The sequence below is a fragment of the Penicillium antarcticum genome, assembly GCF_028974205.1.
Source record: "Penicillium antarcticum strain IBT 31339 chromosome Unknown utg000005l_segment0_segment0, whole genome shotgun sequence".
NCBI classification, from domain to species: domain Eukaryota; kingdom Fungi; phylum Ascomycota; class Eurotiomycetes; order Eurotiales; family Aspergillaceae; genus Penicillium; species Penicillium antarcticum.
Window position 1 is genome coordinate 516,438 of NW_026695303.1, and position 22,157 is coordinate 538,594.

Sequence of the window (22,157 nt, forward strand, 5' to 3'; positions counted from 1 at the left end):
TGCCCAACTGCGATCGTGAAACGTCATCCTGGCTTGGTCTAGTCTAACTTATCTGATCCTGTCCCTTCTTCTCACTCGTTGCGTTGAGCCATGCTATCCACTTCCTCCACTCTGTCTGGCTCTAGTCTCTGTGTCTGCGCTTCTTTCCGACGGCACAGTTACGAGGCTGGCTCTCAGTGGTCTTTGTTGAGGAAGGTGGACACTCATGTCTCATGCCAAGGTCTGCGGCCGTATTATCTGATTCTTTTTACCCAACGTCGGCTGCAGGCTTTCCGAAGAGTACCACTGCTAAGCATTTGGTGTCTCAAAAACATTAGCGGAAGAAATGTTGTGGTGTGGACCTTCCTATACTGTACACGTAGGGAGCCTAAAAGGGTAACGGTGCCCTTGCATGAAGAATTGGAGAATTGGAGAATGGCCACGTGGAAAACCCTGACGCTGTTGACAGACAAATATATAGCCTGAGATTCTCCACACTCTGATCTATTCAAGTCCCTGATTATATCCTCCTGCTCTACTCCGTTCTACATCGTTTTCTCCCAGTTGATAACATAACGCTAACGGTGATTCATTGCGGCTAGAAACAACCGAATCGCAATGTGATAAACATACTTAAACACGACATCAAGTATCATTTACATCTTCACCCGTTGACAGGGTCGCAATACCAACCCGTCGGATTGGCAGGGAGGTAGCACAGAGAAAGTCAAGAGGATGTGGTCATTAAACACGCCCAGAAAATAAAAAAGAAAACAGCAGGAGGTATTAGCGGCTGTGAAAACGAAAGGGCCCTACGGCCCAAGCAACATAAACCAAGTAAAATCAAGATCCCATGTCCAAAGAGAAATCGTCAGAGGCGCGTATTGCATGGCTCAGTGGTTTTTGGTGGCGACCACTACGAAGTATGTTAGCGTCGAATCTACTAGTCTTCTCCACTCAGCACTTACCCGATGGCACGATGATGACCACGAGGAGCACAATCACACAAATAATCAAGCAAACACGCATCTTCATGTCCTTCCACCACATATCCTTGCGCACGCGATTGGCACCTCGGCGGAAGCCTTGGGCTGAAACGGCCAGGTTGTCGGTCTTGTCCTGAAGATCATTCAGATTTTCACCACGCTGGGCGACCTTTTGCATGTTTTCCGTCATCAAACCGACGGTGTTTTGGATTTCCTACAGCCAAATATTGTCAGTCTCAATCCGGTGATCAATCGACCCAGCCTTCGCATTTCGGCCAAAACAACAATTATGCGCCAGCATCAACAGAACACAGATGTGATCACAGCAAGGTTCAACCACCGCAATCGTTAGGGCTTTCTGGGATGGACTTACCGCGTCGATTCTAGCTGTTCTCTGGTTCCCTGCGCCCTGCTGAGCGGCCCCGGCAGAGCCAGCGGGGATATAGGGGTCATAAGGTTGTTCGTTGGCGGCCATGATGAGAGTCGTAAAGGAGTTTGCGAAAGTCTCGAGTACGCGAAATGTCAAGATGTCCTAACGACCTCTCGGGAGGAGCAGGGGATGTTTTGGTCGACGAGCGAGTAGTGCAGACGGTGTCTAGAAGACTGAAAGTGACGCGAATGAGTTGTAGCAGATGTATGCTACTAAGAGTTGATGAAGATTGAGATGTAGAAAAGCAGCGAGGGGTGGGTGGAGTGTAGTCTGGAATGAAGCTGACCTGGAGATAGAGAGTTGCCGCTCAACGCTCAGAGTCACGTGGTGTGGCGTCTCACAGAGCGTCGGCTTCCGGAGGAACTCTACGGAGTACACTTCTGACTTCAGTCGGAATACGGGATTTAGTTCTCTTAGTCCTACGTGATGGCCAATTTACTTCGATTGTGTTATTCCATGGTTGACTGGTCAGGGGAAATGAATTAATTTACCGAAAACAGCCACATACAGAGAATCACTACACTATTTAGTCAAGGTACTGACCGTTAATGTTCACTTTCTTTTATAGTTTGCGGTGATATCAAAAAAAAAGCTGCCTTCTAAGATCCATTGTCTATTGATTAAGTGGCTGCCTATTGATGTTAGAGAGAATAGTGAGTTGCTTCAGGAACCGAGCTATTTATAGAATGACCCCATTGGGGAAGATGTCCCGGGCCGGGGACCCTTTCTACCGAACATGTAAACAAGTATACAGAGTACAAGTAACGCCCTTCTCAGCTTCACGTTTAGAAGATCCATGTGTTCAAATTGATCAAAGCAGAAATAGTCGTCATGTCAGTCGGTCTAAGGCATTTCCACACTCCTCAGTACTTGATCGTGTAGCCTTTCCACTTCTGGGACCTGGCCTTGACATATGTAGAGTTTTTCGAGTCTTTTAACAGTATCAAGCGTTGATGTATCCTTTGATCCCAACGCCTTCTCCTGACCTCTCAGTGCCCATTGGTACATTGCCCCTGCCTCTCGGAGCCGGCCTTGATCCGCGGATAGGTTTCCAAGGTTGAAATGTGATCTCGTCCCAAGCCTTTTCTTTGCCTTTGAGTGCTCGTTCGTACATTTCCTTTGCCTTTTGGAGCTGACGTTTTCTTTTGTAGAGGACTCTAAGGTTTTTCACTGTATCAGGCGTCGATATGTGTCCTCCTACTGCCTGCTCATACCCTTGCAAGGCACGTTCCTACATGGTCTCTGCGTCTCGGAGCCGATCTTGATCCGTGAAGACGTTTCCAAAGTTTCGGACGGTATCAAGTGTCAATATGTGACGTTTTTCCTGCTACCTTCTCATAGCCTTCAAGCGCCCGTGCGTAAATTGCTTCTGCGTCTTACTGCCCGGCCTTGATCGGCGTATAGGGCGCCTAGGATGTTAACCGCGTGTGATTTTTTATTGACGCTAAATTTCGTTTTGAAGCCAGTTCGAGACTTTTTAGTGCTCACGCGTCATCCGCCCTGCAGGATATAGAGATTTCTGGTGTCGTCGACACGTGCTCTCATCCGCGCGCCTGCTCGTAGCGGTCGCCTGCTCGTTCGTAGATCACTTCGGCCTCTTGATGCCGGCCCAGAGATACGTAGATGTACCCTCCAACATGAGAAATCTCTAAGATTTCATCTCGAATGCCAAACTATCTCAAGCTGTGTAGGCATATGGGCCACAACCGTCGTTGCATTTGCCAGAATTCGAGTTCCATTGTGTCCGGCACACGCATTGCGACATGTTTGATTGCTAGTCGCCCGGGTAGAAGCAGCGTAGTACCTCGTAGCCGAGCGCGGGACCCCCATTACACAGTTCCTCCTGAACAACGTAGCAGAGAATCGTCACACTTTGAATTGATTAATGAAGGTCTATTACCTCCAGGTTTAGGCGTATTGCTGAAACTTAGAGTTCAAATTGAGGTCTTTAAGGTTGGAATCGCCGACTCCCGTGGGCCGTCTCGCAGTTCTCATGGCAACCCCCAACTAGGCGTGAAGGTAGCAGTAAATCATAGTAGCCGTGACCTTAGATATAGCTGATGCCAAGTCGTCACTTATTGTATGAGTGAGACTGAAAACCACGTCAAAAGTGGTTATTTCTAGCCTTCCATTAACGTCTTCTTGTTATACAAAGTATGCGAAGTACATTGTGCAGAGTTGATCACTCGAGATTTTCAGGAATCTGTCAGCCTGCAGCCCCCGATGGCCCCAACTTGTCTTTACAGTAACCAATCTGCCGATCCTTCCAAGCGGGGACAGATCCATCAATGTCCATGGCCTCTTCGCCCCCCTTAGTCTCCAGTCTCAGGATTTCATTCATTGTACCACAGCCTCATTACTAACTAGTTGTATCCACCAAGATCAATGACTGCCTCATATCTTGCTTTCTCTCAGCATCAAGCAAGTCTTGCGAAATTATACCTTCCAGCTTGAGTGGGATTTGAATTCTTTTCTTACACTCCAAGAAGAATATTTGAATCATGCAACGCTTATGACAGTGTCTTAACTAGAATTGTTAAACCTATTATTACTGTTTTCACTTGACCGAGCTGGCAAGTGATGAGCCCGTCGCGGCAATTTCGGTTGTCCCTGGAAAACCAGGACCCCCAGACTGAGGCCTGCATAGATGTACACCTGGGCAAAACAAATTCCAAGGCCAAGACCAAGACCAAGGCTAAAGAGCCACCCGTTTCATCTTTATGTTGATCTCTATGGCTCAATATGCCCAACACGAGCACTAACCCATCTGACAGCGAAGATGGCCCCGGTATTTGGCCCCAAATAGGATACACGAATCTCGTATTAGTCCACACTTACCCCATATTTTGCCCAGTTGGGAGAACCCTGTTCTTTTATTACATTTTCCCACTGCCCAGCTCCCAGCAGCCCCGTTTGGCCCCATTCATCCTTGGCTCTCAGCATTTTACAGCCCAGCTTTCAGAATGAAATCATTTTATCTTGCCTGCACTTAAATCAGTTCAAACCAACTCGGTTATTTATGAGCTCAAAGTTTTTACACATCGATCTTGGCAATCGCCATGAAATATCCATCATGTGGCTCTTTATTCTTCCTTCTTTCCACTCTGGGCCCACAGATGACGCAGGCGTCAATCGACCTCGACATAAACGATGAAGGTATACCAAGCAACAGCAATCGAACCAAATCAAACCTAGACTATATCCAGCCACTAACTCCACCAAACAGCCTCCATAAAAGCCGCTGCCAAAACCGCCGCAACCGGGATGCTAAAATACTACACTGGCAACCAACCGGGCGATGTACCCGGCAACATCCCAGATCCATATTACTGGTGGGAAGCCGGCGCAATGTTTGGCGCAATGGTAGAATATTGGTACTACACCGGAGACACAACATGGAACGAAATAACAACCCAAGCCTTGCTCTGGCAAGTAGGCGACGAAAACAACTTCATGCCGCAAAATCAAACCCTCTCGCTCGGTAATGACGATCAAATATTCTGGGGCTTTGCTGCTATGTCCGCCGCCGAACTAAAGTACCCCGATCCACCGGCTGATCAACCGCAGTGGCTGGAACTCGCGGAGAATACCTTCAATTCGCAGGCGACGCGCTGGGATATGGCTACTTGTGGGGGTGGGCTGCATTGGCAGATTTTTGAGTATAATGGTGGGTATTCATATAAGAATACCATTTCAAATGGGGGTTTCTTTAATGTTGCTACGCGTTTGGCGCGGTATACAGGGAATCAGACGTTCGTCGAGTGGGCAGATAAAGTCTGGGATTGGACTGAGGCTTTGGGTTTGATAAGTGAGGATTATCTTATTCATGACGGGGCGGATAGTGATGGGAATTGTTCGGAGATTAATCTTCTGCAACATGCATATCTGCCTGCTGTTTATTTGCATGGAGCTGCGAATATGTATAATATCGTGAGTGATCAATTTCCCATACCGCTCGATGAAGAATTACCTGCTAATGAATACATCAGACCAACGGCTCGGAAATTTGGAAAACTCGCATTGAAGGTATCATCCGCGGATTGAGAACATTCTTCCCAAATGGCGAAGACATAATGGTTGAACCATGCGAAAGAGGCAAATGCGATCTAAACTCGAGATCATTCAAGTCCTATCTGGCACGGTTCATGGCTGCGACTATCCCCCTGGCCCCATTCACGGATGGATTACTAAAGTTTAAGATCCGGGGATCCGCCAAAGCTGCCGCGAAGCAATGCAATGGACCTGATAATGCTTGCGGGTTGAGGTGGACTGAAGGTACGAAGTATGATGGTTCTACTGGCATCGGCGAGCAAATGGCTGCGTTGGAGATCTTCAAGGCAAATTTGGTGCACACAGTCGAAGCGCCTGTCACGGGGAGGACTGGTGGAACTAGTAAGGGCAATGTAGCTGGTGAAAGGGGCTCTGGATCTGGATCTGGGTCTGGGTCTAGAGAGGAGGATATTCGGACGAGGGAGATTACCACTAGTGATAAAGCTGGTGCTGGCGTTGTTGCTGCGTTGGCTGTTTTGCTGCCTCTTGGTGGTGCTGTTTTCATTGTTATATTTTCATAAGACTGGTGAAAATTTTGTCTGATGATTAGTTTGTGGGTGGAGCGTCCCGTTTGTGCATAGTTGGCGTCAGGCGTGCTGGTCTTCTGAGAAATATACATTGTGATGGTGGGACTCTTGTTGTCAACGTTACCCTTACTCGATCAAGTTCTCCTCAAAAGTCTTGAATAAGTTTTATATATTATATAGCATCAGCTTTAGTATGATATATGTCGTTATATATCACGGGTGACGGATGAGAATCAGAGACCACGAGCCGGACTGGACTCAGTCATGCAGCTCAAGAGATGGTTTAAACCGAGAGGGTTTCTTTTAAGAAGGCAAGTCATCCCTAAGTCTCGACACAAGACTCAGGCTTCTATCTTCTTTCCAGCATCAGCGATATGCTGAAAGCATCTATTAATCTATGCACTTGGGATTATCATCACTAGACACCAAGTCTGTTGAAGTCACCGTAATGGCAAATTTGAAGACGACTTTCCAACTCACGTCACTGCTTGTGAAGGGAAACTAATATGCCTGAGATAGTCACCTTACCGAGGTTGAACATCTCTCAATTGACCTGATCAAACGACTGGCCATCCGTTTCCGCCGATCCCAGCTTTGCCTCCCTTCCTCCCGCAAGACCAAGACCAATCAGTCAATATGGTTGGGTTCAGTTATTCAGCGCATCCTGAATTTCCCAACCTGACCGTGGCGTACGACTGGATGTCCTGATCCCAGGCCGAACTACTGCCCGAGCTAGGCTCATATAGCCAAATCGGGATTCGACCCTTGTGCAACGCAAAAGACTTAGATACATGGCTCACCGTGGTACATTATGCACTATATGCCAGTAACCTGAGCGGCTTGGCCAACTGGACCTTACCTCGCTCTCCGTTGAACCATTCAAAAGGAGATTGTTGGCACAAAGAAAGCATTGATGTTTCGGAATGGATGCAGGGCCAGACTGGACCCAAATTTGCTCAGAGAAATGAAGGAATTTGCTCACACAGATGGTGAAACGGAGCGATTCTGGCTTGCAGATGACCTTATGAAGGCGCTGATGAAATTTTTGTGCTAGATATGGACACCAGAGGTAGGGGAGCCTTGCTGGTGTTTTTGAAGTGGTCATTCAATGAGATTTCGATATTTGATCCAGTTGCTTCTATTCATGAATATGTTTGAACAATAGTCTTACTTACAAAAATCTACGTCAATCCTTTAATGCCATCAGCTAAACCCATTCTGTTGGCATGATCTTCCTAGTCTCACAGTTTTGAGACAACTGGACGTAGTCTTGGCCAAAATACGGCGGAATCTACTGAAATAGGAGTTCTCAACTTGTCTAGATGCGAAGTGCCATTGAAAAAGTGCCGAATATCCTATAGGCGAGACCCTCGAAGCGAGCGTCCCATTTTTGTATTGTTGCCATACTTTGACCTAGGAAGCGGGGTTTCCGCACCTGCAACTCTCACAGCCTCATCAGTAGATATAGCGCCTTGGCACCCTATAGCGTCTGACGTGATCTCGCTAGACAAGGCTGTACAAACCCGAATTGACCCATTGTAAAGTATATAAACCAAGTCAATCCCAGCCTCAACCACCCATCAAACTACTTCCACATACACATACGCAATGGCTCCTCTCCCAGAAATCGTCCTCATCCACGGCGCCTGGCACACACCAAAGAACTACACAAGCTATATGACAGACCTCCAAAAAGCAGGCTTCACAGTGCACGCCCCCCACCTCCCAAGCAACAATGGCATCAGACCACCAACAGCATCCCTCCCAGAAGACATATCCCTCGTCCGCAACCTCGTTCAAGACCTAGTCAACACGGGAACGCGCATCCTAATGGTAATGCACTCCTACGGCGGTCTAGTCGGCACATCAGCAATCCAAGACCTGGATCTCTCAACCCGACAAGCCAACAACCAACCAGGCGGCGTAATCCATCTGCTATATCTATGCGCCTACATGCTATCACCCGGCGAGACAATGTGGAGTATAGTAGAACAAACAGGCGCCGACAAACTATGGCCTGACCTCGTTGATGAACATGACGACGGGACTTTTTTCCCTCTCGACCCCGGGATTTTGTTCTTCAGTGGACTTGAGGATAGTGAGTTTGTGGAGGGGGTGATTGAGACGTTGGTTCGATTCCCCATCAAGACTTTGAAGGAGATGAACACTGGTGATGGGTGGAGGAGGGTTCCTGTTACCTTTGTCAAGACTTTGAGGGATTTTGCGCTTCAGGGTGCTGCGCAGGATATCATGCTTGAGAGAGTTCGCGGGGAAGGCATTTTTGTGAAGGTTGTGGAGTTTGATACGCATCATAGTCCTTGGGTTTCGATGGCTGGGGATGTTGTTAGGGTTGCTGTTGAGGCTGCTGGGGATGAGAGGAATCCCAAGTAGGGTTTCTGTGCCATAAGGAACCGTATCTTGGGGATGGATTCCAGAGTACATGAATATGAATAGAGAGAGCCAGATTCGCTTTTGGATTATGATAGTGAGACAGCTCAGACGTAGTTGTACAGATATGGCCCCGTTTTCGAGGTAATGCAAAGATAAGAGAAGAGGCCAAAAACGTATCGTACACCCAATAATAGATCATGACATACAGCAAACCTATCCAGGGCTGTGTCGCTGTGTACCGTATAGCGCGGGAAGTTTGAACCATCGGCCCAAACAAGGCAAGACAGCGGAGCAATCGGCATTAGGATCACGGCAGGAGTGGCGGAGTGTTGGTATCAGAGAAATATCAAGATTTCAACAAAACTGAGACAGAAAAGGCAGCGTCACGATGGACTCGCAATCATTTTTCACCCAGCATTTCCTTGCGCATTTCCTCCCGTTGTGTCCTCGTTTCCTCCTTTGCCTGTGCGCGTTGGGCCTCGATCGCTGCCCGCTTATTGTCTAGTTCTTCCTGTGCGGCGTACCAGACTAAAATTGAGATATGCATTAGCCAGGGTATTCTTATGGCTCACCGAGGCGAGGTCACATACTGGACTTATCAGACTTGGACCAGTGCTTCAGCTTGTTCACGTAGTCGTCGAATTCCTGGGCGCGGCGCTCTCCCTGCTCGGCACTGCGCTTCTGCAGATCCGGATTGTATCGCTTCCTGAGTTCTTCATCGGAGGGTCGAATCCATTCAACGAAAGCGGGGCCTCCGACAACCATGAGCAGGCCACTGCATTGAGACGATGTTAGCGCCAGTCGCAAGGTTCTGCGACGATGTAGGGCATCACTTACCCGGCGACAACCTTGGTCCATAAAACAGCGCGAGACATTGTGGGTAATTGAAAGGGCAAATACTGGTTGCCTATCGGAATTCGGAGGGACGTTGTGAGATGCCGAGATCATCAACATCATCGCGGATCTCATTTGTTCCCGAGCGTGGCGCAGCTGAGGCTAGTGAAATGCAGTGTGGCGTATATTCCACGCTAGTCCCTTTTCAGCAGGTCACACTTTCTCCCCACATTCAAGTGACGTTGGGAATGTTCACTTGGTTTAATTGTCCGAGACAACGTGGAGCTCTCTATTCTTATCCTATTCAACTACAGTTGAACCTCTGAACCCTGTGTACGCTTTGAACCATCCGATTATCCGACTGTCTTGCCCTGGTGGATCTCAGATTGGTTGGATCAGCATGGTAATTTCGTTTCATATGCCCCATTTGCCCTAGGGAACAGTGGACCAGATGTTGTCACAGTCCCCTGCAAGTGGGTTTGCTTTTCAAGAGCCCCGTACCCAGTCAAATGTCCGAGACCAATAGTCCCTGCACTATAAAGTGTGAAATACAGGAACGTGACAGGGTCTGCAGGTCCTCCGATCGTCAGGCCCTGGCGGGTACCTAATATCTAGATCAAATCATATCTTATGTAGAGCGTTGATATATATTGTGATGTTGTATTGGCTATTAATGGGGTGAACCTGGAGTGAACCAGGAAACCAAAGAGCCAGAATAGAATAGCCAAGGATTAAGTTATAACGGCTGAAGAGATTGAATACCGGAAGTGGGTCAGTTGTTTTTTGATTTAAAGTCACCTGCCACCGCCCCTAAACCATTCTGCCCAAACGTATTCGTATTGGACCTTGATAGTCCTAGCTCCTGGCTCCTGGCTCCTGATTCTCTCAGGTGCTCAAATTGAGAGCGCTCGTGTCGAGTGACATTGCGGTCTAGGTATGAACAATGCGCCGTTATGTCGGCGCTGGCTTTGAGTGTCATGGAATGGACAGGCTAACCGGATGTCGCAGGACACCCCTCCTTGCATGCGATCGCCTAGTAAGACCTCATTACGACCCTCGGCGACCACTTGAACCTTGACACTTTGTATAGTACGCTTAACGCTCCGTCGGCGCTATGTCCTACCCTCAGCAACCTCCCGCGCAGAGGCCACCACCTCTGCGACAGTATAACAACGCTCCTGCGCCCTCGGTGGCATCGCCGGGGGGATACTCGCACGATGGATCCTATGCAAGCTATAGCGATGCCGGCATGAGCAGCTCGGACTACCAACCCGTAGACCCAGGCTACGATGATGCCGCGTATAGTTACCGGTCTAACTCTGCGGGCTCCGGACCATATGCACCCCCGCAATCGCAGCCACGCTCGATGCGCCCCCCGGGCCCTCCAGGCGCTGGATACGGCCGACCACCCGGTCCCGATGACCGGCGAGGCTATCCCCCTGGCCCTGGAGGGAGGCCACCACCGCAAAACCGATCAAGAACACGTACGTGAACCAGACACAAGGTCCCTCAAATCGCGACTAACAATCTTTCAGCTGGCGGACGCCCACCCCCAGGCGCAACCTTTGACAATCCATTCCCTTCATTCCCCCCAGGTGACCCAAGAGGAGATCCCAGGCGAGACCCGCGAGACCGAAGACCCCCCAGAGACCCTAGAGACCGCCGCGGCCCGCCTGGAGGCATTGAGAATGGCATGGCTGCGATGGACATTAACGGCAGAGGCCCTCCTCCCCGTCCACACACTTCAAATTCAAATGGAAGGCGTCCGGATATGAGAGGACCACCTCCGCGTGGACCTCCGCCTGTCAGAGGCCGAGGCGGATACCCCATGGGCCCAGTGCGAGCGGCCAGCTCTGGCAGACCAGACCGCCCTTATATCGATCCCATGGGCGCGCCGATGCCCCCACCGGGCCGAAGCGCAACCATGCCGATTGCCCCAATGTCTCCAATGGGCCCTCCAAGTGCTCCAATGTATCCAGGCCAATCGACCTATCAAGAATCCGATTACCCAGCAAGTCCCATTGTCGAACCTCCCATGCGCCCCAATACTGCTGGAAGTATGCGACCTTCACGATCTCGTGCTCCCAACGATATAGACCCTGGATTGATGATTCCCCCGGAACCCGCCAATCGCGTTTCATACGCGCCCAAGGAGTTCCTGGATAGTTACTATGAGTCTGGTGGCGGTGGTGACGAGCCTGATATGCCCAACTTTGATGCTATGCCAGACGCCAAGCAGATTGGACCGATTGATGAGATGGGATTGGACACGCCAACCCCCACTCGGAGACCCGGCCCTGGTCCAAATTCTTCTCCCGGCGGTGACTACTCTCCGTACTCGCCATCCGCAGAAGCCCAGCGTTCTCAGTCTCACCCAAATTTGCGACAGGCTGGAGTGAACCAGTTCGACAATGCGGGATTCCAGTTCGATATTCCGGGAGAAGATCCTGCTCCCATGGACCACCAAGACCCTGGATATGGACCCAATGGCTACGGGGATTACGGCGCCTACTCCCACGGTCCTGCGCCAGTCCGAATGAATCAACCAGCCTATCCTCCAGAGCCTGATATGGTAGACCCCCAGCAAAGTCCGGATGCTCTTCCTCATCACCCAGCACCATTCCGTCCTGGCCATGATGCGGCCTCAAAACCTGCACCGCTTCGCCAATACAACACCCCTGAAGCTGCCCCTCCCCAGGCTATGCCACAGCCAATTGTGTCAACTGCAATTGTCCCGACACCAGTCACACCGGAAGAATTGCAACGGCTGCAACAACAGGTGCGTGGCAATCCTTCGGACCAGAAGACGCAGCTTCTCCTTGCCAAGAAGTTGGCCGAGGCAGCCACGGTTCTTGTTGAGAATAACAGCCGTCTCGATCCCAAGACCAAAGCCAAGGCCAAGGAGAAGTATGTTCTTGATGCCCACAAGATCGTGAAGAAGCTTGTCACAGCTGGATACTCCGAAGCACAGTTCTTCTTGGCGGATTGCTACGGTGAGGGTCTACTTGGCCTGGAAGTCGATCCTAAGGAAGCGTTTTCTCTCTACCACTCTGCCGCAAAGCAAGGTCACGCCCAATCTGCATATCGTGTGGCAGTATGCTGCGAAATTGGACAGGAAGAAGGCGGTGGTACCAAGCGCGATCCGTTCAAGGCCGTCCAATGGTACAAGCGCGCCGCTTCTCTAGGCGACACTCCTGCCATGTACAAAATGGGCATGATCAACCTCAAGGGGCTGCTCGGTCAAGCTCGCAACCCCCGGGAGGGTGTCTCCTGGCTGAAGCGAGCAGCAGACCGCGCAGACGAGGAAAACCCCCACGCCCTTCACGAGCTCGCTCTCATGTACCAGAACGCCGGCGGAAACGACATCATCGTTCGTGACGAGCAATACGCCAGCCAGCTCTTCCACCAAGCTGCTGAGTTGGGATACAAGTTCTCCCAGTTCCGCCTCGGAAATGCATACGAGTATGGACTGATGGGATGCCCCGTTGACAACCGTACAAGTATTATCTGGTACACACGTGCCGCCGCCCAAGGGGAACACCAGAGTGAGCTCGCCCTTAGTGGTTGGTACCTTACCGGGTCGGAAGGCATTCTATCACAAAACGACACAGAAGCCTATCTATGGGCCCGGAAAGCCGCCACTGCCGGTCTTGCCAAGGCGGAGTATGCCATGGGATACTTCACCGAGGTTGGAATCGGCTCTGCAGCCAACCTAGACGATGCAAAGCGGTGGTACTGGCGTGCAGCTGGTAAGTTTATGTTATTCGCCTTTTATGTGTTGAATCTCACTGACTTTTTTGTCTCTCTCTAGCCCAAGGGTTCCCCAAGGCCCGTGAACGTCTTGAGGATCTCAAGAAGGGTGGAAGCAGGATGCAAAAGACCCGTCTCTCTCGCTCGGCTGTTAACAAGCAGAGTGACGGTGATTGCATCCTGATGTAATACGATATCGTTGTTCCTCTCTTCTTTTTGTTTCATTCCCTTACTATACTCTCACATGGCTTGCATGCATGTATGTTCCTCATGATCACTGGCGCTTGATGCATTATCCCCTCCAAGAATTTGGTTTCTCTTCTCTTCTCCACTTCCTGGCAATAAGCACTCTTGTCACGAGTAGCTCTTGTCTCCTTTTTGCTCCCTTTTTTTTGCCCTTATTCCCTTTACTCTTCTTCTTTTTCTCCCTTCTACATCTTGGTTTATGAATTGGACGTGCATGACAGAAATGGATACGAAGGACTCAATCTCCCGCTAAAAAGACGGCATCTGCATAAATTAATAGATTGTTGACCAACTGACCAAAACAAACTCCATATTCCGTGCCACATCCGTAATTCCGTATACATCCGAAGCGGTTAGGTTCCGCGCTGACACACTGAAATCGGATCGGCTTATGCCATCGGCTCTATGCAGTTCCGACATATCTAAGCAATATTTCCAGTATTTTCCAATCGCGCCATTCGATTTATTTCTGCATTCATTCATAATTACTTCCTTGACACTCCAAGGTGCATATACTTGCGACCAGCTTGACGTATATGTCTTCCGAAGCAAACCAACAACACCGAACTACTCCAGTGCCTGGCAATCAAGATACATTATCCCCAATTCACGAACGCAAATTCGCCCTTCTTTCCCTGTTAACTATCTTTCTTGCCATACTCATCTCCCTATTCTGGGGTGATACCGCCAACGTGTTCGGCATACGACGATTTTTCTCTTCTTCAGCTCGTACCGCATCAGCATCGGCATCTGTAGCGACTGCAGCAATTGCGAAGGAGACGACATCCTCATCTGATACGATGGCATCAACATCCAAGACTCCGATCTATTTCCTTAGCCATGGCGGGGTGAGTACATTGTCCCTTTTAGCCTTAAAAAGATAAATTGACATGAAACATAGCCAAATGTAATGTACGAAGTCGAACATCCAGCCTATCACAAATTAGCCCAGATTGGCCGCGAAATCACGACTAAGGTTAAGCCCCGTGCTGTGGTTGTTTTCTCTGCGCATTGGCAGGCTGCCCGGGATACTATCCAGGTTAATACGGCTGAGATTACGGATTTGATTTATGAGTACGTATATGTCGTTTTCCCGACAAGATGTTTACATTGTGTGATTGGATTGGGGATTGGGATTGGGATCATTTGCTGACCTGATTGCTGTTTAGTTTCTACGGATTCCCGAGCCACTACTATAAGGAAAAATACCCGAACGTCGGCAGCAAAGAGGTCGCGAATAAAGTCCTCAATTTGCTCAGGGACGCCGGTATCAACGCGGAGGGTGTGAAGCGCGGCCTTGACCATGGTGTTTGGGCTAGTTTCAAGTGTGGTATGTATTCCCTCCCTTCCCCAACCAGTGTGCATATAAAAATACACATCGGAATTGTAAAATGACTAACATGAGCAATTCACAGCCTTCGAACCAGAATCAAACCCTTTAAACGTCCCCATCGTGCAAGTGTCTCTCTTCGCAAGCGAAGACCCAGACCAGCATTACCGCCTCGGCCAAGCCGTATCGCGCCTCCGCGAAGAAAACATCCTGATAATCGTCTCAGGAATGGCAGTGCACAATCTGCGCGATCTGCGGTATACATTCGGAAACCCGAAACCAATGCCGTATTCTGTCAGCTTTGACGAGGCGCTTAAAGATGCTGTTACTACCGCGCCTGCTGAGCGACAGAAGGCTATGGCTGAATTGTTGAAGCGTCCTGATGCGCGCCAGGCTCATCCCTCTTTCGAGCATTTGCTTCCAATCCATATTGGGGCAGGTGCTGCTGGTGAGGACTTGGGAAAGAGGCTGTGGACTTATCCTGAGGGCAGTATGAGTTGGGCGCAGTATCGGTTTGGGACGGGTGAGAATGCTAGTTCGTTATAGTAGAGATTGATCATGCTCAATAGTTTGAGAAATTGAATGCAGTGGAATGTTAGAGAGCCTCCGGTTGAAGGAATTGGCTTTGTTTTGAATATGGCATTGTTCGATTTCATCTATAGGTACAGAAGATGGGTGTAAAAACGGTAGGAACGCGGTAGGGGCATAAGATAAATCGGTATTTAAGGAAGTTATGACGACTGCTTCACCAATTGCGTGATGCGATCTTCGATCTGCGCGTCTGAGAGGCCTGTGGGACACTTGTCAGTATTGGTTCTGGCTATGGTTCCGAGTCGGATTCTGATCTTGTGCTTGGCGGGGTTCGGTACGTACCGGACAAGGCTTCTTGCTTCTCCTTTCCGAGGGCTGTGTCAAACACATAATCCAATTAGCTCGATTCGTCTGTTTTCCAATGCCTACATCGCGAGCGTTGCTTAGACATACCGTAACGGGCAAAGACACGAGGCTGGGTGCCGGCGGCTTCGCGCATCATAATGGGAGTGTTAGGGTTGTGCTTCTTCATGGTCGGGTAGGCGCGGTTCAGGAAGGATCTGTTGGCATTGGGGTCAATCATGGACTCCAGACATTCGCTTCGGTCGGGTGGTACGCACCTTGTGGCTGCGCTAGCCTCGGAGGTCTGGCAGAAGAGGAAGCGGAGTTCCTTCAGGCCCTGAGTGAAGACGTACTTGCCAGACATGGTGGGTAGTCAAGCAGATGTGGAGGTCAATGGTACAAAGAGGTGAGGGAGGAACTGATGCGGTGCATTATTCACGACGGCGGTGATTCGCTGCACAGAGACATCTTCCGCTAGTCTGTATTGGGTTAGTAGTATATGGTTACATAAGCAGTACCTGTCTCGGCGTCATCGCAGCAGTAAAGAAGAGATAATTAATTGCGCTCGGTCAGTTGCTTGGGAATAGCTTAATATATTCCCTCTACTTAGCTGTCTATGCACCTGCTGTTGTGGTGGTAACTTGCTCATCTGCGATCTCCGACGGAAAACTCCCCCTTCCACCGATCACGGACAACCATCCTTCTTCCTCTCACAACCCGTCACATCACATATATCACCATGTCTTCTCGCGTGGGCCTCCGCTTCCTCAACAACACTCGCTTTGCTTTTCGCAATGCCTCCGGGCCATTCCGCCGGCCGGGTGCCCAGGGTTTCCGCTTCTCGAGCTCCGAAGCCGGTGCCGCAGAGCAGCAGAGCACCTTCCAGCGCATGTGGAACAGCCCTGTCGGTGTGAAGACTGTCCACTTCTGGTAAGTAGCAAGCACCAGTGGAGCTTTGGTCCATGTTTTGGACTATGAACAGGTGCTAATGATGTTATCGCAGGGCTCCCGTTATGAAGGTACGACGACTTGCTTTGCTATCTGATACGCCGCCTTTCCTCCCATACGTCTTAATATCTCCCACGAATGCTATTTCCCCGCGCAATACCTGCTATCCTCGAGCTGTTCAATCTTCTATCGACCACCGTCACTGACATCTCGAATAGTGGTGCCTCGTCATCGCCGGTATCTCCGACTTCGCCCGTCCCGCTGAGAAGCTCTCCCTCACCCAGAATGCCGCCCTCATGGGTACCGGTGCCATCTGGACTCGTTGGTGCATGATCATCAAGCCCCGAAATGTTCTGTACGTGTACTCCGCCTACCACTTTACCCGGTACAAATCCTAACATAACTCACAGGCTTGCCGCCGTCAACTTCTTCCTCGGATGCGTTGGTGCCGTCCAGGTTACCCGGATCTTCATGTGGCAGCGCAGCCAAGACGGCTCTTCCGCTGCTGCCGCCAAGGAGCTCGAGCAGGAGGCTGTTGGCTCCGTCAAGGCTGTTGCTGATCAGGCTGAGAGTGCCGTTCAGAAGGTTGCCGACAAGGTTGAGAAGTCCACCTAAATATGAAATGAAGTTTGTGTTGCGGTGAGAGTCTGAAGAGGTGCGCCTGATTGCACTTAGATCGGTATCTATAGAGATTCTTGGCTTGCCGAAGGAAGCTTTGGGTGCATCTTATGATCGAGCTAGCTCGCTTAGGATGACCATTTGTCCTCCTCTCGACTGACACCTGAGTACTCTCTTGTGCCAATTGTACATATAAAGCATTTAAAGGTGATTGGTTCTTAATCGTCCCCGAACGGCGGGAATTTGAGAGAAGCGTACTTCCAGGTAGTCACTTGCCCTGTCAACATGGAACACTATGATCTAGTCTGCAAGATGAACAGCATCAAGCTAAACCTATAGAATCCACCTCGGACCTGGGGTCCCCAGAATTTGCCCGGGATTTTCCTCCCAATCGGGGAAATGGCGCCAGATGTTCCTCCTATCAGATCGACATAGTCACTGCATCCACGCAATGCACAGTCACAAAATACCAACTACTCCATCAACGAGACGCCAAGTGACCGGCACATGCCGGCTTCCAAGCTCCGTATTCCCCACATACAATCAACTCGCTGGCTTGTTTCCCCGGGCTAAAGCATCCGATATGAAGTTACCCCACCGCAACACCCCTTGCGGCGGTGTTTAGTGTTGACCCCGTTGTGCTAGGGCAGAGGATTTCAGGAAATATCTTGTCATTTGAGGCAGTATTAATATTCCCCAGCAGCCCCTGATAGCTCCTGATCCGCAATTGATACGCTTATCCACACTATACCCGACTTTCATTTCATCACCATGAAGGTTACAAAAGTCTTGGTGCAGGCCATTGGCGTACTCAGCTCTCTGGGTGCTGTAGTCGATGCAAGAAGCCCCGGTCACTCTCGCACTGATTCATGCCATCCAAATCACCCATTTAAGCCTCTCCCTATCACCAATGCCAGAACAAAGACATGTCATGTAGACAACCGTGGACATGGCAAGGACGATTCAGCGAATGTTCTTTCTGCATTGAAGAAGTGCAACAATGGTGGAAAGGTCATCTTCGATGTTGGCAAGACTTATACTATTGGCAAAGCGCTTGACATGACTTTCCTCAAGCATGTTGATTTGGGTATGTACACATGGACCATATCGACTGAGCCCCGACTAACAGAAAAATATATAGAAATCCAGGGCCATATCCAATTCACCAATGACACAGATTACTGGCAAGCAAACGCGTTCAAGCAAATCTACCAGAACGCCACGACATTCTTCCAACTAGGCGGCGAGGATGTCAACATGTACGGTGATGGTATTCTCGATGGAAATGGCCAGGTCTGGTATGATCTGTATGCAGAAGATGCTCTTATCTTGCGTCCTATTCTGATGGGCATCATCGGATTGAAGGGCGGTACCATTGGCCCTCTCAAGCTTCGCTATTCGCCTCAGTGGTACCACTTCGTTGCCAATTCAACTGATGTGCTGTTTGAGGGGATTGACATTACCGGTTACAGTAGCAGTAAGAATGTTGCTAAGAATACTGATGGATGGTATGTTGAGTTTGAACCTTTGATCCTTGGGTCTTTACTAATGGCTGTCAATAGGGATCTTTATCGTTCCTCCAACATTGTTATTCAAAACTCTGTTATCAACAATGGAGATGGTAGCCTGATCCTTCCTCTTTGCTGATGACCATATTGGACTAACTCTTTTGAAGATTGCGTCTCTTTCAAGCCCAACAGTACCGAGATCCTAGTTCAGAACCTCCACTGCAACGGTTCTCACGGCATTTCCGTCGGGTCTCTGGGTCAGTACGAAGGTGAGGTTGATATTGTGCAGAATGTGCTCGTGTATAACGTCTCCATGTTCAACGCATCAGTAAGTCCAGTCCCTAGCAGAAAGGAACGCACATATCTAATCCCATTGTGTAGGATGGTGCTCGCATCAAAGTCTGGCCCGGAACTGCTTCTGCACTCTCAACCGATCTCCAAGGCGGCGGTGGATCAGGCATCGTGAAGAATATCACCTACGACGGAATGACCATTGACAACGTCGACTATGCGATTGAAGTGACTCAATGCTATGGACAGAAGAACCTTACTCTTTGCAATGAGTTCCCCGTGCGTATTTCCCACCTCATCCTTATACTGCCCGGTGTGATGCGTTAACTAACAATTTATTTCCCCAAACAGAGCAGCCTCGTTATCGAGGATATCCTCTTTACCAACTTCAATGGCGTGACCTCGGGTAAATATGACCCTAACGTAGGAACGATTGTCTGCTCGAGTCCGGATGTAAGTATCTCCCATTCCAAAGTATACGGTTCAGTATCTGACTTTTTACAGGTTTGCTCGGATATCAAGGCTACAAATATCGACGTGACTAGTCCTGATGGAGACGATCAATTTACCTGCACGAATGTACGTTTTTCTATCAATTGACTACTCGCAGAAAGACCTTACTGACACTTTTTTTTTAACTCAAGGTTGATAATAGCTTGCTTAATTTCAACTGTGTTGCGTCCTCTTAGATGTTTAGATATGTATAATCTAAAATTTGATGGTTGAGCTTTGTTCGATGAAATTGCCAAGAGGACGGCCAGCTGGACACCGTCGAGACATATCTCTGGACCTCTGCCGAAAACATTTAACTGTGTGAAACCCATATAAGAAATCAGCATGCAGAATAATGCAAAACCAATGTCTCTTTCACAACCTATCTGCAATCCCATGTCGGTGGACCCAGCTTCGAGCTCGCTTCCCGTAGATATACCTGCGTTCGAATCATGAGCACCGACAGCACACAGTAGAGACACCATTGACAAGAGAAGAAAAAAAGCAAAAAAAAAGTCAAACTTACATAGGAATGGTAAAGAGCGTAACACCCATTGTAATTCCACCAATTGTAAAGAAGCAATTCCTTATACCTTGGTGGTCAAGCCATCCGTTAATATAGAAAGACAACCCAAATGCGAACAGATTCTTGACGAAGTTCATCACAGCAAATGCTTCTCCAGCCTTTTCTCGATGACAGTCCACTATATATGTAACCACGCCCGTAGTACCAAGCTGCACGCCGAAGTTGATCAGTCCGAGGCATACAATTACTGGTACTGCCCATGGATCTTGAGCGTGTGCGGATTGACCCCATGCAAAGAAGCCAGTAGTTGTAAATAGGAGATATGTCACCATTATAGGGAGACGGAACTCAGGTTCTATTCGGGTAATTGTTGGTCAATGTAGGGCAGGATTTCAAGCGAAATACGTACCAAATATACCACCATTCATCTTCGACATCCTGGTAACCACACCGTCAATAAGGGGACCTGCCACGAGCGTCCCCAGAACAGAAGCAACGAAAGAAGCCATGTTTGTAGCTCCCACTGCCCCAACAGAAAAGTTATACGGAGGCGCGGAAAATATCTGTGATAGAGTCAGGGAAATGGCAACGAGCCACGAGATACAAATCGTGAATAGAAGCGTTCCCCAGAGGACGGCAGGGGAAGCCAGCAGATAGAATGGCCTAATAAGGGTATTCCAAAACGAGACCGAGTTCACGTAGCCGCTATAGGGAAGAAGCTGTTTGGACCAGGGGGTGGTTGCTTCGGATTCTTGTATGGTGAATTCAGGCCCGGATGCGTGTTCAAGTTGTTCAATGTTCTTTTTACCCTCAAGTGTGACCTGGGATCATCAATAAATAATATGCGATACGTGAGAGACTGGAAACCTACAGCCTCATTACCAGTATCAATATTCAAAGCATGTCTGCATGCATATGCCGACTCTGGCATCCAGAAAAAGATCATGATCAATGCTAGCCCGAACGCACCTCCCATCGCATGTAAAGCAATGCGATATGAGCCGTACTCAATAACACCTCCAGCTTCGTGGTGTCAGTCAATCGAAAGATGCTGCAGTTTCTAGTTCCTCACCGATCGGGACAGCAAGATTGATTCCACCCAAAACACCAAGATTGAAAATGGCCGTTCGAAAGCCGCGCTCATGCACAAACCTATCAAGTCATTAGAGACGTGACATAGTACCAGACAGGGTCCCCCTATACCAGATGTCTGCAATTGAAGCCGGAATTAATGCCTCCATTGGTGCCATACACAGACCACAAACAACCCTGGCGGCCACAAGAGACGTAAAGCTCGTAGCCTCGGCAGCCCAGAAACACGAAACCATGAGGCCGACTGTGGTCCCAAGGTAGACTGGTCGCTTGCCAAATTTGACGGCGAGAGAATTAAATAGGAGACTGCCGATCGCGACGGCTGCGATTGTTCCTCCTTGGACGCCAGATACGAATGTTGTCAATGGGACATTGAATTCTCTCGCGAGGGGAACAAATGCGGCTCCAAGAAGAGGACCGACGGCTACATATTGACTGTCAGTTCGGGATCGATAGCCAAAATAAAAATGAATGGCGGGGTGGTACCTACCTCCAACACACCCACAGCCCCAGCCATAGGTAATTGTGAACAGCTCTTTCTTCTTTCGTGGCCAGTTGTATGGATCATTTGGTGAGTCGGAAGGTTGAGGCACAAGAACTATGTGGCCGGTTTGGTCATGTTTGAGGAGACTGGGGTCGATTCCCGGGTAAGTTGCGGTGCCCTGGAGATCGTTCAATGGAGCTGTTCCAGGGATATGCTCCAGTTTGTCGTCGTTTAGAATGCCGAGGGGCATTTCGATGATTGAATTCCAGCTATGTACGCTTGAGGTATGCAGGAAGAAGCAAGATGCGTATGAGTTCAGCACTGAATCATGTTTCCTAAGTGCAGGCAAAAGATGATCAGTAGTGGACGATCAACGGTTGTTATACCCTATCAGAACGTGCAGACACGGCATGAGTGAGCTCCAAGACGGGGCAGGCCCCATCATGGAGACACTCCGCTCGAAATCCGGGGTTCCCCACGGGGCGTCCCCGATTAACCCTGGACGATAGTTGGACTGCCTCGAAAGGCGCGTGGCATATCCTCACGTCCCAAGGAGGTTGGGCTGTTTTGTGCTCACAACGCTATCAGATTCCACCTTGGGCAACACAGCCATATGGAGTGACATGGTGAATGCACTGTGCTGTTATATTGCAGGCTTAGCGTGAATGAACATCCTCCGGCTACTCAATGGCGAATACTACCACTCTATAGCCAGCGAATTGTAACAGACGTGCGAATGTAACAGAGGGGGGCCTAGACGGCAGTTGCAATGAACCGAGAACTAGGCTTTTGGCGCGATATA

At 49.4% G+C, this 22,157-nt stretch overlaps 10 protein-coding genes across 10 annotated transcripts; 6 read left to right on the plus strand and 4 right to left on the minus strand.

Annotated features, from left to right (window-relative positions):
• Positions 1-872: 872 nt before the first annotated feature.
• N7508_004846 (SNAP receptor SNC2) lies at positions 873-1,440 on the minus strand (the record flags this gene model as incomplete). Its single annotated transcript, XM_058462912.1, has 3 exons — positions 873-895; positions 948-1,179; positions 1,339-1,440. The coding sequence occupies 3 exons, from the start codon at positions 1,438-1,440 to the stop codon at positions 873-875; spliced, it is 357 nt and encodes a 118-aa protein (XP_058319390.1).
• Positions 1,441-4,511: 3,071 nt separating this feature from the next.
• N7508_004847 (glycoside hydrolase family 76 protein) lies at positions 4,512-5,966 on the plus strand (the record flags this gene model as incomplete). Its single annotated transcript, XM_058462913.1, has 3 exons — positions 4,512-4,551; positions 4,622-5,325; positions 5,385-5,966. 3 exons carry the CDS (start codon positions 4,512-4,514, stop codon positions 5,964-5,966), a joined length of 1,326 nt encoding a protein of 441 aa, XP_058319391.1.
• A 1,614-nt stretch (positions 5,967-7,580) lies between these two features.
• N7508_004848 (alpha/beta hydrolase) lies at positions 7,581-8,363 on the plus strand (the record flags this gene model as incomplete). The annotated part of the gene is made up of 1 exon (XM_058462914.1): positions 7,581-8,363. The coding sequence occupies one exon, from the start codon at positions 7,581-7,583 to the stop codon at positions 8,361-8,363; it is 783 nt and encodes a 260-aa protein (XP_058319392.1).
• A 400-nt stretch (positions 8,364-8,763) lies between these two features.
• N7508_004849 (uncharacterized protein) lies at positions 8,764-9,238 on the minus strand (the record flags this gene model as incomplete). The annotated part of the gene is made up of 3 exons (XM_058462915.1): positions 8,764-8,891; positions 8,954-9,138; positions 9,201-9,238. 3 exons carry the CDS (start codon positions 9,236-9,238, stop codon positions 8,764-8,766), a joined length of 351 nt encoding a protein of 116 aa, XP_058319393.1.
• Positions 9,239-10,311: 1,073 nt separating this feature from the next.
• On the plus strand, positions 10,312-13,136 carry N7508_004850 (uncharacterized protein; the record flags this gene model as incomplete). Its single annotated transcript, XM_058462916.1, has 3 exons — positions 10,312-10,681; positions 10,733-12,946; positions 13,009-13,136. The coding sequence occupies 3 exons, from the start codon at positions 10,312-10,314 to the stop codon at positions 13,134-13,136; spliced, it is 2,712 nt and encodes a 903-aa protein (XP_058319394.1).
• A 593-nt stretch (positions 13,137-13,729) lies between these two features.
• Positions 13,730-15,069, plus strand: N7508_004851 (DODA-type extradiol aromatic ring-opening family dioxygenase; the record flags this gene model as incomplete). The annotated part of the gene is made up of 4 exons (XM_058462917.1): positions 13,730-14,041; positions 14,095-14,267; positions 14,363-14,523; positions 14,609-15,069. The coding sequence occupies 4 exons, from the start codon at positions 13,730-13,732 to the stop codon at positions 15,067-15,069; spliced, it is 1,107 nt and encodes a 368-aa protein (XP_058319395.1).
• Positions 15,070-15,254: 185 nt separating this feature from the next.
• Positions 15,255-15,760, minus strand: N7508_004852 (L51/S25/CI-B8 domain-containing protein; the record flags this gene model as incomplete). The annotated part of the gene is made up of 4 exons (XM_058462918.1): positions 15,255-15,313; positions 15,397-15,429; positions 15,508-15,614; positions 15,675-15,760. 4 exons carry the CDS (start codon positions 15,758-15,760, stop codon positions 15,255-15,257), a joined length of 285 nt encoding a protein of 94 aa, XP_058319396.1.
• A 375-nt stretch (positions 15,761-16,135) lies between these two features.
• Positions 16,136-16,959, plus strand: N7508_004853 (mitochondrial pyruvate carrier family protein; the record flags this gene model as incomplete). Its single annotated transcript, XM_058462919.1, has 4 exons — positions 16,136-16,326; positions 16,400-16,415; positions 16,563-16,699; positions 16,755-16,959. 4 exons carry the CDS (start codon positions 16,136-16,138, stop codon positions 16,957-16,959), a joined length of 549 nt encoding a protein of 182 aa, XP_058319397.1.
• A 774-nt stretch (positions 16,960-17,733) lies between these two features.
• N7508_004854 (putative extracellular exo-polygalacturonase) lies at positions 17,734-19,450 on the plus strand (the record flags this gene model as incomplete). Its single annotated transcript, XM_058462920.1, has 8 exons — positions 17,734-18,049; positions 18,104-18,470; positions 18,525-18,583; positions 18,638-18,798; positions 18,852-19,040; positions 19,113-19,214; positions 19,266-19,340; positions 19,406-19,450. The coding sequence occupies 8 exons, from the start codon at positions 17,734-17,736 to the stop codon at positions 19,448-19,450; spliced, it is 1,314 nt and encodes a 437-aa protein (XP_058319398.1).
• Positions 19,451-19,775: 325 nt separating this feature from the next.
• Positions 19,776-21,605, minus strand: N7508_004855 (uncharacterized protein; the record flags this gene model as incomplete). Its single annotated transcript, XM_058462921.1, has 6 exons — positions 19,776-20,134; positions 20,189-20,600; positions 20,651-20,802; positions 20,852-20,931; positions 20,983-21,295; positions 21,362-21,605. 6 exons carry the CDS (start codon positions 21,603-21,605, stop codon positions 19,776-19,778), a joined length of 1,560 nt encoding a protein of 519 aa, XP_058319399.1.
• Between the last annotated feature and the right edge of the window lie 552 nt (positions 21,606-22,157).